We start from the raw sequence: 13,729 nt of genomic DNA, 5'->3' as shown, positions 1-13,729 counted from the left end.
GGTCTAGACGAATTCCACGAATACACTACTCTACAGATAGTAAATAGTCGCTATGCCTTTACCCGTGACTGGGCTGCCAATGCGGCATTCATGCCCATCCAAGTCTTCTCGGCCAGTCCCAATAACCTCTGCATATCTGAGCTCCAATCATTCATAACATCCTCCGTTGTCCGCTTGCTCTTGAAGTTGACAATACCGGCTGGTCGGTCTATCCGGGCCCAGATAGTTTTCGAGACCACTAAGCGGGCAAGGGTTTCTTCTGTCTGCTGTGGGGTAAGATCAAGCAGGGTCGTTAGACGAGACAAGGTGATGCGAGTATAGTAGTATGCTACGACGCGAATATTCTGCAGGAATCGTCAACAGACCATTTGATCAGTTGCTCCCGTACTCACATGTTCTATCACACGGGTATGGAGGTCTTCCCATTGTTTTGCAACAGAAAAGACAGGGGTCACTCGCAGGAAGGGTCCATACAACGCTTCAATGCCCGGCCATCTCATCAACTCGCGCGTCACAAATGATTTTACAAGGTTGCTTGGGTGGAGTCAGTGAATGTTCTCAGAGGTGAATTTCGGACGCACTAGTGAAGTTCGAGCTTCTCAAGAGCAGGGTTCACGAACAAATGATGCAACATATCTGACTGCTCGTTGTCATGGGGTGCGAGGACAACATAGTAGACGATGTGCTCCAAGGCCTATAATTGTGTGATTACAATGCTCTGTTGCAAGAGGCTAAAAGTGCTTACTGCTCGATTTTTGCCCTCGTCTTCTTTGATAGACGGTGTGTCCCATACTTTCTCGTAATGTTTCGCGACATCTAAGTACGCGGATCGGTGCAAGGCCAGTTGAATCATCAGCTCATAGAACTTGAGTTTGAGATCCTGAAGTGCACGGTTCAGACGCGCATTTCACAGGGTGATGGCCTGGAGAATGTCCTACCTCGTTCTCTTTCTCCTTGAGGAAAGTTTCATTGATCTTACGACCCCCAACTCTTGCCTTTACCCATTCAGGTTCCCCATCACCGAGGCCAATTTTCCCCTCCTTCCCCTTTGTTTTCGTCACTTCAGCATCTTTCAAACGCGCAAGTGCGATCAATAACCGGATTTGTTCCAAGATAAACTCTGTCTTCTCCCGCCGCTCCATGGAAGAGTATGTTTCTACCTGCAAGTCAGACAAGCAAGTCACACGCGGTCTGCAGCGATTCCTTGCTACTCGAGGGTGACGCTGTCGGTTGCTTCGCAAGTGCTTCATGGTACTGCGATAACACGAGGGTGACGCGCGCACGAGGCGTTTCCAGGAAGATCTGGTATAATAATTTAGCGCGAATGGCCATCCAACGTGACGACCTGGACCTGCCTTGCCCTCTGTAACTGTTCGCAGGGTTTCCGCCAGTTCCAGCCATATTTGATCGCCCTCACAGTCGTCGAATCTCCAGGAGCCACTCTGCGACCTGCTCGACGAATGCCTGTATTACGCCTTTGAGTTGGCCAGTGTTTCTTAGACAGGAGGTGAATCGTGGCATTCAGCTGCGTATAGTCTCGTGCTTCGTAACATAGATCCAATATTGTCTTTGCAAGTCGCGTCGTGGAGGAAAGGTCGGAGGCCTGAACGACACGTGTCAGTACAAGTATCCTCTAAAGATATTTCACCATACGTTTCTGGTCTGTTTCTCGAGGGCAAACAGCTTCTCCAATGCTTCCGAAAGCTTGCCCGCCTACGTAGGTCCAATCAGGCCAACATGTTGGGTGGGTGCACGAGACGAGTACGCACCTTCCCAAGCTCTGTTGCTTCCGGAATCAGCGTATCTACCTCTGGCGAGAAGTCTTTCTCTTGTTTCTTCACCTCCGCCATCGCTTGACTGTAGTGTAACCGTGAATATGGCCTGTCTGGCTTTGGCGTGAACTGACGCGTCCCCACAAAAATGTTTGGTTCTATTTTCCCTTCACACCTTCCTTCTTTGGAATGCCCCTGTGTGGACTGAGCGCTGCCACCATCGCACTGGGTGTCGTCAACTTCACTGCATTCAGAGGGTCGAGTCTGAGGTTCATCAGTCCACTGCTTTCCTTTCCAATCTGCGTTATAGTAATATTCGTGAAAATACCCCTACAACAAGTGCCGGCACCAGTGTACTATATGAGTAAAAAAGTCCATTGCGAAGTAGAGATCATAGACAAACAGGAGGGATATCATGGTCCAGAAGTTCCGTCGTCGTCGAGCATGATGGTGATTCTTGAAGTTCATGGTTTTCACGCGAAGGCTCATCACCATTCGCTGCTTTTTCTGCATGAAGCATAGAAAATGACCTGTCGAACATATCTTTGGGAATCGTGAGGGGATACGTAAGGAAAAGGCGGTATGCGAGGGCCACCAGCCCGGTGAAGACTGCGGGGAGAACAGAAGGGATTGCATGGAGGTCATATCTGTGGAAGAAGAGGCCCGATTTTTCGTCATAGTGTATATCCTCTTGGCGTTTCTCCGTCGGAGGAGGCGTCGCATCAATCCCTGCCTCAACTTTCATCAGGCTCTACCCCTACTGACTTGTGGCATACTTGTGGCGTGGCGTCGACCTGGGTCTCGACGCATCGCGGTGTGGCATCAACAAAGACGGAAAGCAAGTCAGGCTTGACTTGTGTCATCCTATCGACGAGGGATGGTGTCGACTGGACGGCCCTCTCGCTGGTCTTTGGCCGAACGTGTGCAAACTTGTTCACATATGTACGCTTGTCTGTAGCATCCACACTCTGGTCTTTCATCACCACTTCTGGCTTCTTCATTGCGGCAACTCTGCCCCTCTCCATGAGGCGAACGCCTTGGAGGTGTGGCAGCCAATCCGACACTCTCTGCCATCCGAGGGCATTGGCTTCCACGAAGCCGGGACGGTTTTTCTCGTGGAACCACTTCAATATCTCTAGATGAGGCGCAAGATGGCTGAGAAGAATGGAGGCGTGCAGCGGATCGCTAATTGCCGAATGACCCACGTGTAACCGGAGAAGCGACCTCGAGGACACTTCAAGGGAAGACAAGGTCTCTTCGGAACCCCTACGCGCATCTATTACGAGTGCAAGAGTGTGAAGCCGCCTGCAGTTCGTCGTGAGGACGGAAACACCTTCTAGGGTGAGACCGGGGCCCGAGGTTCCTGAAAAGCGTGCCATTGGGCACAGCCTCACCATCTCGATGTTCGGGCAGGCTTTCGCGAGGCATTGCAAATCCTCGTCCCGGAAAATGGTTGACTCTGGCAGGTCTATCTCTAGGCGGACCAAGCAGGGGAGGGAGGTGAGGTACCGGAGAGGGAGATGACGGGACGTTGGGTCGCCACCACGAGAAGTCGATCTGACAAGTTCGGAGAAACGTGACGACCCGGTCGCTGTTATCCGCAGAGAACGTAACGACTGGCTGAAGCGGTCGCAGATAATAAGCGAGAGATCCCGCCAGTCAGCCATTTCAGGGGGGTCTTCGATGACGAGTTCCAGAGAAGTGAGTTGACTGGTAAGGTGCTTCAGGAACACCGCAATGTTAGAGGTTTCACCTGTCAACTCTACATGCCGGAGGCCGACAAAGATACCACCACTGCGTAGGTCCCCCGTGAGACGAAGCGAAGATTTGCGGATTTCTGTGAAGTCAATCTCATCACCAGAGTGTATGCTGCTGTTGGATGTTGTGTCGCTGGGAGTATTAGCCCCTGACGGAATGATATCGTCGAAGAAGCCTTCTACCGCAGTCATTGAGCGGCCGGTGAGGTCAAGCTCGAGCGAATGGAGGGCAGGGAGCGAAGCTGCCCACTGTCCAACTTGAGATGACAACGCCCCGGGGGCGACCAAGCACAGTTTTTCCAAAGTATTTTGAGAACGCAGCAAGTCAGTGAAGTTTTGGGGCAGCGTGGTAGGCGACGTGAACGAGAAGGCGGTGAGCTGGGTGAGACTGCAGACCTTGGACAGGTATGCGTCGAGCTTTGGAATCCTGTTCCCGACTTCCAGCACCAAACTCTGCAATTCGGGGTTCATGAAAAGGATAGAGGCTTCCAATCCGGCAGCAGTTTCAACCTTCCAGACAAGCTCCTGCAAGTTGGGCAAGATATAGGTCACGGGACTGTGGTCGTTGATCGTCGCGAATATAGCAGGAGAGATGGCGGGAGACGTCTCGGAATATGTAATACGGCGAACACGTTGACCGTACTCAAGGAGCCGGTCCCAGTCCTCGGGGTTTGGAGCCTTGGCCTGTTGTAAAGAATGGTCAGCACCCAAAGGTTTTACGAGGAGGAACGACTCGCCAAGCCAAGCCCAGGGCGACGGGTTCGTTTCAATAGGTGGTTCGGGAACAACCCAACGAGTGGGAGAAGTGAGTCTAATTCCTTCCATAGAACATCCAAGGCTGGTTCGCATATGGCCTTGCAAGTTCGAGCAAGCCTAGAAATGGAACGGCGCCCACTTGGAGATTCAGCGATGGTGTCGAGCAGCTTCTTTGCTGCGTCTGGATCACGGAGGATGGTAGCAAGCATTTGTACTGGCTAATCAACGTAGGGGAATGTGAGAATGCTTTTGCCTGTGCAGCTACTGAGTTTACGAATTCGAGGAAGTAACGGTGGATAGAGGTCAGGACGTCGGGATGCAATAGATTGCAGGCGTGCGTGGATGGTTAAATAGTAGGCACCACCCACTTGCTGCGTTCACGCCACGCAATCTGGACCTGTGCAAGCAGGAGGAACAGGGCTGGCTGGAACAACCAATCATGTGTGGGCCATGGGCCGTTGGAGAATCGAGCCACGCTCCTGCATCGAGACACGGAGTCAAACACGCACAGGTGGTGCGCTCCAAGTGAGGCACAGAAGCGAGTGGAAGACGCCTAGACCATGCCCCAAGACTCTATCGAATCGTTGTTCAAGCTGCACTTACGCGCTGAGACATGTCGGGGTTGCTCATCAGCAGTGATAATTGCTAAGGATTGAGAGTGTCGGACAGCCGACGCACTGGAGAATTACCCCATCAACCACGTGGTATACGTGCCGAGTTCATTCCGGCGGTGCTTCCGGGGCTCATTCTGCAAAAGGCAGGGGTAAATATTGTGTGAAATACAGTGAGTTGAAGCACCGGAAATGTGGACGTGCCAAAGACAAAACTATCAAGTTACAATTCTCCGACTTCCCAGGGCACAGGTGCGCCTTCCCAATCATCCTCGGTGTCTGCATCACGCACACCGTCGTCCCACTCTCCGGCATCCCATACTTCGCCCCCTCTAGAAGGGTCGTAGTGGTCAACCCGCTCACCGTACAACAGGCCACGAACAACACGTTCCTCCCTTCTGTTTAGATCTTGTGATGGTGATATAGCCAACACATGGCGGAGCGTGTCAGGCAAGTCCACGCTGAACGCGCCAGACTCGTGACGATCTGCTTCAAGGTGAACCATGGTAATTGGATCGTGGTCTCGGGCATGGATATTCAATATTGGATCGAAATCGAGGTCATCGTCATTCTGTTGCAGTAGTCTGCCGTTGCTTTGAGCAATCACCTTGACAGTGATGCCATCTGAGCTATCATCTTCATCATCGCCCGGCTGAAGCACAACTCTCGGTTTTTTGCGACTCGAGCCAGATCCGCCTTTCAGCCTTCCCGGACCGGTCAAGTCTTCAGGAGGCGGGGAGGGAGGAACCAAAGAGTAGTGAGTAACCGGCCGAGTGCTACCCTTCGGCTCGTTCTCTTGCAAAGCACGCTTTGTCGTCGACCTCGCCCGACCCGACTCCAAGTGGTTCGCATTAGGCGAGAGTGTACATTCCGTTCTCTCAGCAACAGCGTCATTGTCACGATCTTGAGACGGCATTGAGGAGAAAGCTTTATTTAATCGACGAGCCGAAATCGAAGCAGTGGAAGGGGATTTTGTGCTGTCGAGCCATCCTCTTTTCGAGCTCCCTTGCGTGAAAAGATCTCGAGAATCACGCGCAGAGCGCGTACCTAGCGTGGTTGGTTTATTGTGAGGGGGAGGCACTGACTCGTCAACTTTCTTAGGTACACTCAACGCTGGTAGTGTATCGTCGAACAACAGCTTGAAAGACCTTCCCCCGGCAGGAGCCTTGACAGGGGAATCATCGACAGAAGAAACGTTCAGGTCACCAACACCTGCTGCGACATCTAGGTCGTTGTCACTATCTGAAGACACTTCCGGTTTAAGGGTGGGAACCTGAAGACCGATACGTTGACGTTTCTGTTTGTTAGGAGAGGGTGAAACAGGTTCGCCTCGCAAACGCTTGCGGGCGCGCGACACCGCTGGGTTGGCTGGTTGGTCATGGGGAGAAGTGTTTATGTGGGTCTGTACGATGGATGGAAAGGGATCTGGGGAAGGCGTGCGAGGATGCGTATGACTGGCCTTTTGCTTGGTAGGGGTGGTGAAAGGATTGTTGGGCGGCCTGGATATATGCAAAGTATCACTATCTTTTCCTTTGTTCTTGATAGGGGAGAATGGATTAAAGCCGGGCAGTGGAGGGACAGCTTCTGCCTTGCGGGATTCTGGTATGGCAGCTGAGGTTCGCGATGGGGACGGAGGAGTGCGAGGAAGGGTAGAAGGATTCTTGGATGCAGATGATGTGAGACGACTGGAGAACGAAGACGACGTGGTGGCCGACTTGGACAGCTTCTTGTATAGCTTGTACTTGTCGGCTGTGACGCGACTCGATGACACGGGCAGGACGCGACGAGCAAAAGGCTTACCTACCGATGTGAGGTTGGTCTCTTATGTCTTGGATCGAAGGGTCTCTGCCCCGGGCAGACCTGAAGTCGCGTTCCCAAGCCTTAATCTGCGCACGGACAGCAGCCAGTTCAGCCATGTACAGCGACAGTGTGGTGACTTCCGAGAGACAAACAAGTGGCAAGTCAAGCAACCCCCCACAGGACAAGCAGCCAGCCTCGATGGCACTGCGGCCTTTCATTTCATTCTCTCATCTCCCAGTGGTAAGATGGCCTGGGGTGTCTTCTATCGTCCACAAGGCTCAACTTGGGAAGGCAGCCCTGCCATCCCCGTCAGCAGTCACCAGCAGCCCGGCGGTTTCGTCAAGGAATACTACTCTTATCCCGTCTCATCTGCCAACTACACTCCACAGCACCCCCCGCAGAAGCCAGTTCTTCCCCACTTCAGAACACCGTTGTCAGAGGCAGTACTTAATGATCCAGCTTTCTCTGCAGACCCTCGCTCTCATCCGCATTTCCCCTTTACCGATGCCCGATCATACAAAGCGTTGCCCGCCAAGTCCCCCCGCAGCACCGTCCTTCCTGCCCCCACATTAAATGAGCCCACGACGCAACAAAGTATAAAGTATCCCATTACACCAGCTCCTGCGAAAACAGCAAAACGTCCATTCCCACCTGCACTCCCTGTATCACTAGAACATGAATTCCACGCACCGAAGTCCGTTGCTTCCACGCCGTCCACTGTATCATCAATCACCACGATTAGACCTCCACTTGTGCAGACTCAAGGTAGTCGCACTACTATACCTTCTGTATCACGAACGTCAACCTCTTCCGACCCACCCCCATATAATAAATATCCATCCAATCACAACGAGAGTTCTGGCGCTCCCACCCCAGGAACGGTCCGTCCCCCCATGTCCTACACTACGCCCTCGAAAATATTCCAAGCGCGAGTGAAACCACGACCCAAAGTCACTCCCGCACGTGCAGACACAAAATCAAACTTTGCGAGAATCTCCGCCAGCAAAGGCCGGATTAAAAACCTTGTCCGACGACTTACCACACGCCACCATCTTGACCGTATCGACGAGTTGGATGAGACGGATCCTTTCGGGATTGGTTTCCACCATAGCGGTCCTTACGAAGCAATAGCCAGCAATCTTGCCGAGGAAACTTCCCCACTTTCGCACAATCTTACAGACAAGTTCACTGGCCGGAGGAATAATTCAAAGTTTGAGGTAGGCAGCATGTCGGAAGCTGCCTCCGTAAGGACATACTTAATGAGAGTGGCGTAGAGCGATACTACTAAAGCTGCTCAACCTCCGCGTTTGGACACCGAGGTGGGTACAATGACTCGTTCTTTGTATTTTTGTTCATAGATGTATTTGCAACACAGCCTTCTCTGGGAAATCAAACATCAGTTGATACCGGCAGAACAGCGGATGAGATTTCGACTCATGAAGTCCAAGTCGGGACAATGTCCGCCGTTCCCCGAGAAACCACCACAAAGTCAATTCAGTCTGACTATACCAGGCTTCAGCCGCTCCCTAATCAGACGGTTCATCCTCCCCAATTGTACCCCGTCGTAAACCAAAGTCCGCCGCCCATACCTGCTCCTCGGGTGCACCATTTTGGTGATATCATACCTCGCATACCTGGTAAACAGACACCTTATATAAATCCCCCTCCTGCGCCCTATGTCCCTGAAAAGCCGCAATTAACGACCTATTCTCACGAATCTGTTCCGCACAACCCATCACCGCCGCGATCCCCCAAACGACTGCCGAACACAAACCATATGGCTTCTCAACCAGCTCAGTCTGACGGAGGGAGACCAGTAGCTGATTTGCAACCTCTACATTCCACGTTGCCCAAGAGCGCTTCTTCTTCGGACGTGTCTCATAGCGCTCCTGCTCGAACGCCGTGCGGTCATGGTAAGCCTCCGCGAGTACAGCACCTTCCGAAACGTCTAGTTATGCCGGCACCTCTACACATTCCGCAAGCCTCAGAGCAGCCCTCCCGACGACCCTTTCCTAATCCGGACGGTCGAACTGCTATCAACCCTGTTTCAGTGCCATCAAGGACCAACCAAACGCAAAAGTTGCGGCGGAAGAAGTCCGCTACCTTCCCTAGTAGTGTTCCGCTTCCTTTGCGGCCATCCACATACCAGCCTGACGTTGGTCAGACGATCGTCAAGAATTTGGCAAATGCAGCCGTTAAGGGGCAAGGAATCCATCAAGAGCCACGTCGCCGACGGCTCAGTAAGCGAAAATTTGACGTCTGAGGGGGAGAATTTTATCACTTCTTCAGGGCGGAAATTGACTGGCCAGATTATTAAGCAGCGGTCTTCTCCATCATTAAATGCATTATAGAACTGAGTCACATATCAGATACATATGTACATATCATATCACCTTGAAGTGGCTAAGTCAACGCAGTCGACTGAGATCCGGAAGATTTCCACGGGATAACAATAGTCAGGGCGTGGCCCATGTCAAGCCGCATACCTAGCGAAAAGTTCTCTCGTGTGGTTTTTTCATTTGTTGTACTACTCATCTGGCCGCACATCGAGAAAGTAATTGCTCCAACTAGATAGTGCGCTTTCACTTCCGTTCCATAAGGAGTGCGAGGCGGAAAACGGAACGTTCACGCAAACAGCCTCGATTTGCCAGAGATTGCGACATGCGGATGTGGGCCCTGTGATCCGTTCGTCAGGTGCGGACATTTATCGCCTCAGTCATCCCAAAAACGCGGAAATGTGCTGCCTCTCTGATCTGACGACGTCAGAACCGCCTTCATTTCCCTCCTGGTGGGTGATTGATTTCGCACAGGCCTCTGGTCGTCTGCCCGGCGCACGCTCCAAAATCTGAAACGTGTTGACTGATGAACCTAATCCCGTTTGTTCCTCAGTTTTCCTCGGTGTTTGGTCAGTAGTAACTGGTAGTCATAGGCGATCGCCATGCTACTTCTTGTACCCCGAAAAAAGAGATGTCCTTTGCCAATTACCCTCACGACCAAAACAATCCCGACGGCCAACATCCCCAGCGCCACTGCTCGGGTTTAATTTACATACGAGAAACTTAATGTGGCTAGCCGGGGACTGAACGCACTCCAACTCTAAATCGACGTTATCGCTTTCAATTCTCCGACATAAATATTTAACTTCACGAAGCCCCTTCTGAAATGAACCTCTTGTACCGTTGCTCACAGCTCATGGACGGGATAACTCTCTCCGCTTGCGCTCTCGCAGTCGCCCTGGCCATTGTAGTGGGGATCGATCGCACGCGTTGGTCAAAGGCATGTCGTGTTTCGTCTCTGAGTCCCTTTCCGTCGTCAATGCCTCTCTTCGCAGCTGGACTACATACCCTCCGTCGGGCCCTCTGGACACCTCACCTCGTACTACGGAGCTGTCAGGTTTATTCTGCATGCAAAACATATGATACGGAAAGGATACGAGCAGGTGGGTCACGTCCTCTTCATCATCACATTCTTTGGTGCCCCTGAACATGTATCAGAACAAGGAAGGATTCTTCAAGGTTCCAATGATAGACCGATGGATGGTAGTGGTATCAGGTCCACGTTTTGTGGACGAACTTTGCAAAATTCCCGACGAAAAGCTGTCCTTTGATCATGCTATGCAGGACGTACGTTGGCATGCCCGACTGTAGCTAACATGATTCGTAACTGTGGTCCAGATCCTGCAAGTGAAGTACACGTTCGGTCTCGAAGCACAAGAACATCCGTATCATGTTCAGGTAGTACGGGAGCACCTCAAACGCAACTTTGAGGAACTCTTCCCCAGAATATTTGAAGAGATACGCCTTGTCTTCGACGAACTTGTTCCTTTTCAAGAGCACGGTAAGCGATCACATGTTCGGCATCACAAAAAGCTCTTGTTAACCCATCCGCAGGTTGGGTAAGGGTAGGAGCATACTCCGCGGCAATGAAAGCAACGTGCCGTGCAAGCAACCGCGTCTTTGTTGGGTTCCCAATCTGTATGGTTTATCAGCACCCTCGCACCGCACACGTGTTGAGCGAAGTTTGCAGGCCAGTCGCCCGAATTTGAAAAAATCCAATTGAAATTTGCTTTACAAGTGGCAACGCGGGCCACTGTAATCAATATCTTCCCCAAGCTACTTCGTCCGTAGGTGTATCAGCTTCAACGACAACGCAATCGTGCAGACATACCTCGCAGAGTTATTGGTCGTTTGTTGACCAACACACCCAGCAGCCTAAGGCACTGCATGGAAGTGCTTCGACCTATCGTAGACGAGCGCTTGAAGAAAGAGAAGTTCTTTGGAAATAATTGGCCCGGAAGACCGGTACGTGTGTGGAGATGACGCGCCTGATAACATATCAAACTCGGCTATTTCGGAGCAGAACGATATGCTCAGCTGGCTCATCGATGTCTCCTCCCCAGAAGACCGCAACCTCCGTAGTATTGCGCTGCGTATTTTGGTGCTAAATTTTGCATCCTTACATACATCAGCGCAGGTGAGTGTGCATACATGCCACGTTTAGATAATCCCACATGTCCGTTCTAGAGCTTTGCCCATGCATTATTTAACCTTGCAGCCCACCCGCAGTACATAGAGCCTCTAAGGGAAGAGGTGAAGGGTGTGGTTGGTCAGTACGGTTGGACGCAGGACTCCATGTCACAGCTACCGAAAGTAGATAGTTTTTTGAAGGAAAGTCAGAGGGTGAGCTGCACCTGCTTAAGTACGATTATAGCCTCATTATTCCCTGTACCCGACTAACATTTGTATTGCCAGCGCCGGTGGTACGAAAGGCCATGGAAGACATCATATTTTCGGATGGGACTAGAATCCCAGCAGGCACTCACTTAGCCATGTCTCCAACGACCATGTCTCTCGACGATCAATACTACCCAAACCCCGATGAGTTTGAACCATTCAGGTTTTACGCAATGCATCAGGGGGCAATGACAAAGTCTGAACGTTTCTCCATGCGTTTGCCTGCCCTTAATTTTGGCCAAGGCAAACGAGCATGGTATGTAGCCTGACAGACGTCTGGAGATATGAGTCTGACCATTTGGTGCAGCCCAGGGCGGTCTTTCGCCACAACGACGATGACAGCCATGATGGCCTACTTGGTTCTCAACTATGACATGAAACTAGAGGACGGGGTTCGGCCCCCAGATGAGTGGCTGTTCGTGAATTGCTCTCCCAACCGAACCGCGGAAATTCTGTTCAAGAAGTGCTAAGAGGGGAGGAGGTTACGTATAAGTAGGTGTCCTGGTAAAAAGAGCTACCCTGCTCTTATTCCATTATGATCTAGCTTATCTATTTATTTTCCTCGGCGTGAAATAACCGAAAGTCAGGGTTGCACAAGCTGATGCCGGTGGCTGGGCACGACAACTTCAACGAGTACATGGTCGCAAGAGACCGATGGGAGTGACCGATGGGAGTGACCGATGTTGATCGTGTCGATGCAAATGCCCTGTTATGCGGCTTCTCTGCATGTGCTGTGTGTCTTCCTTCTGATCACCGCATGTATGGACTGCCAGAAAATTTGTCAACGCAGTCGCGGGTGCAACTCTTGCCATTTTTCATCGAGTGCGACTTGGCTGAACCACCCACGTGCGTCCAGGAAGACGAATACCACACTCACAACCATTTTCCAAGGAAGAAGACTTCAGCGAGTAGTTCCCATGCTACAAAGGGTTTTGTCCTATGAAGTCACCATGGTGGTGGTGCTCTCAGGAGTCAGACCCCCATGCATTCTCGTGTGTTCGTTCTACTATTGACCGCAGTCGTGGCAACCGCTTTGGTGCACCGCCGATCTGGTGGTTGTACTTGCGGTAACAATTATTACACCTCTACGAACATCTATGACGCCATCTCCCAAGCTGAGAGTGGTGGTGGAGGGTAAGGTAACCTGCTGCATGAGGTTATGAGAGACTCACAAGACCAATAGGGACTATCCCCACCAGTATGAAGACTATGAGGTTACAACGTCATACACAGGCCCAAGAAGCTCCATGACTGACTAAGCTTTGTAGGGTTTCTCCTTTCCGTCGTGCACCGGGGAATTCTTTGAGTATCCTTTGGAGCAAGGGTATGTTTATACCGGAGGTTCGCCTGGAGCAGATCGCGTCATTTACGACTCTTCGGGAGACTTTTGCGGTGAGAGATCTTCATTTCAACAGTAACACCATCCCTGACCGAGTTACCAGCGTGTCATACCCACACTGGAACATCTACATATGACGGATTTGTTGAGTGCAGCATGTAGTACAAACTCATTACACATCGTATGTATTACATTCAAACTTGTAGTCCCGTCGAGTACGTGGCTCACTTGGTCCTTAACTGTGACATGAAACTGGAGAAGGAGAGGAACAGGGCTCAGCCCGCCGGTGAACGGCTGTTTGTGAATTGCTCTCCCAATTGAACCGCGGAGATTCTCTCAAGAGGTGTTAAGAGGGGGGTCATGTATAAGTGGGTGTCCTGGTAAAAAGGAATGCGTTACGCTTCTTCCATTATGAATCTAGCTTATCTATTCGTCTTCAACAACGGTGGGTCGGGGGCTAGCACGACAAACTCAAAGAGCACATGGTTGCCAGAGATCGATGGGATCACAGCTAATCGTTTCCATGCGAATGCGCTGGTGCGCGGCTCCCCTGCACATACTCACAATGTCTTCCCTATTAGGCCTGCCGCATGTACGGGCCGTCAGAAAACCTGTCAACCCAGTTACGCGTGCAGCTCTTGCCAGTTTTTACCAGGTACGACTTGGCTGAACCACGCACGTGTGTCCAGGAAGACGGATACCGTACTCCCCCCTTTGCCGAGGGAGAGGAGACTCGAGGGAATAGTTCTCATGCTGTCAAGAGGGGTTGTCTAATAAATTCACCTGGTAGTACTTCCAGGAGCCAATCCCCATGCATTCTCGTGTGCTCGTTCTGCTACTGGCAGTAGTCGCGGCATCCGCTTTGGTGGACCGGCAACCCGGGGGTTGTGCTTGCGGTAGCAATGACTACACTTCTACAGACATCTATAACGCCGTCTCTCAGGCCGAGAGTGGCGGTGCG

General features: G+C 51.6%; 7 protein-coding genes across 7 annotated transcripts; 4 read left to right on the top strand and 3 right to left on the bottom strand.

The window, feature by feature from the left end:
• F5J12DRAFT_73693 (uncharacterized protein) lies at positions 1 to 2,178 on the bottom strand. The gene is made up of 8 exons (XM_051742003.1): positions 1,770 to 2,178; positions 1,654 to 1,713; positions 1,356 to 1,603; positions 939 to 1,302; positions 746 to 880; positions 582 to 694; positions 393 to 534; positions 1 to 344 (listed from the first exon to the last, which is right to left on the bottom strand). The coding sequence occupies exons 1-8, from the start codon at positions 1,848 to 1,850 to the stop codon at positions 51 to 53; spliced, it is 1,437 nt and encodes a 478-aa protein (XP_051600652.1). The 5' UTR covers positions 1,851 to 2,178; the 3' UTR covers positions 1 to 50.
• On the bottom strand, positions 1,995 to 4,836 carry F5J12DRAFT_828225 (uncharacterized protein). Its single transcript, XM_051745604.1, has 3 exons — positions 4,267 to 4,836; positions 2,528 to 4,213; positions 1,995 to 2,505 (listed from the first exon to the last, which is right to left on the bottom strand). The coding sequence occupies exons 1-3, from the start codon at positions 4,492 to 4,494 to the stop codon at positions 2,164 to 2,166; spliced, it is 2,256 nt and encodes a 751-aa protein (XP_051600651.1). The 5' UTR covers positions 4,495 to 4,836; the 3' UTR covers positions 1,995 to 2,163.
• Positions 4,837 to 6,879, bottom strand: F5J12DRAFT_828224 (uncharacterized protein). Its single transcript, XM_051745603.1, has 2 exons — positions 6,701 to 6,879; positions 4,837 to 6,645 (listed from the first exon to the last, which is right to left on the bottom strand). The coding sequence occupies exons 1-2, from the start codon at positions 6,810 to 6,812 to the stop codon at positions 5,120 to 5,122; spliced, it is 1,638 nt and encodes a 545-aa protein (XP_051600650.1). The 5' UTR covers positions 6,813 to 6,879; the 3' UTR covers positions 4,837 to 5,119.
• F5J12DRAFT_768140 (uncharacterized protein) lies at positions 6,880 to 9,099 on the top strand. Its single transcript, XM_051742212.1, has 4 exons — positions 6,880 to 7,913; positions 7,971 to 8,015; positions 8,072 to 8,936; positions 8,986 to 9,099. Exons 1-4 carry the CDS (start codon positions 6,942 to 6,944, stop codon positions 9,045 to 9,047), a joined length of 1,944 nt encoding a protein of 647 aa, XP_051600649.1. The 5' UTR covers positions 6,880 to 6,941; the 3' UTR covers positions 9,048 to 9,099.
• A 789-nt stretch (positions 9,100 to 9,888) lies between these two features.
• Positions 9,889 to 11,899, top strand: F5J12DRAFT_905397 (cytochrome P450; the record flags this gene model as incomplete). The annotated part of the gene is made up of 11 exons (XM_051748653.1): positions 9,889 to 9,939; positions 10,028 to 10,135; positions 10,191 to 10,319; positions 10,371 to 10,533; positions 10,587 to 10,670; positions 10,723 to 10,819; positions 10,871 to 10,997; positions 11,056 to 11,169; positions 11,220 to 11,394; positions 11,448 to 11,685; positions 11,737 to 11,899. 11 exons carry the CDS (start codon positions 9,889 to 9,891, stop codon positions 11,897 to 11,899), a joined length of 1,449 nt encoding a protein of 482 aa, XP_051600648.1.
• A 512-nt stretch (positions 11,900 to 12,411) lies between these two features.
• On the top strand, positions 12,412 to 12,930 carry F5J12DRAFT_720171 (ribonuclease T1; the record flags this gene model as incomplete). Its single annotated transcript, XM_051741222.1, has 4 exons — positions 12,412 to 12,563; positions 12,613 to 12,643; positions 12,698 to 12,821; positions 12,872 to 12,930. 4 exons carry the CDS (start codon positions 12,412 to 12,414, stop codon positions 12,928 to 12,930), a joined length of 366 nt encoding a protein of 121 aa, XP_051600647.1.
• Positions 12,931 to 13,125: 195 nt separating this feature from the next.
• F5J12DRAFT_828196 (uncharacterized protein) lies at positions 13,126 to 13,672 on the top strand. The gene is made up of 2 exons (XM_051745602.1): positions 13,126 to 13,360; positions 13,392 to 13,672. The coding sequence occupies exons 1-2, from the start codon at positions 13,268 to 13,270 to the stop codon at positions 13,614 to 13,616; spliced, it is 318 nt and encodes a 105-aa protein (XP_051600646.1). The 5' UTR covers positions 13,126 to 13,267; the 3' UTR covers positions 13,617 to 13,672.
• The last annotated feature ends 57 nt before the right edge of the window (positions 13,673 to 13,729 follow it).

This window comes from Pisolithus orientalis, assembly GCF_024613125.1.
Source record: "Pisolithus orientalis strain OTSU chromosome Unknown F5J12scaffold_12, whole genome shotgun sequence".
Lineage (NCBI taxonomy): Eukaryota > Fungi > Basidiomycota > Agaricomycetes > Boletales > Pisolithaceae > Pisolithus > Pisolithus orientalis.
This window is presented reverse-complemented; position numbering and strand designations above follow the sequence as displayed.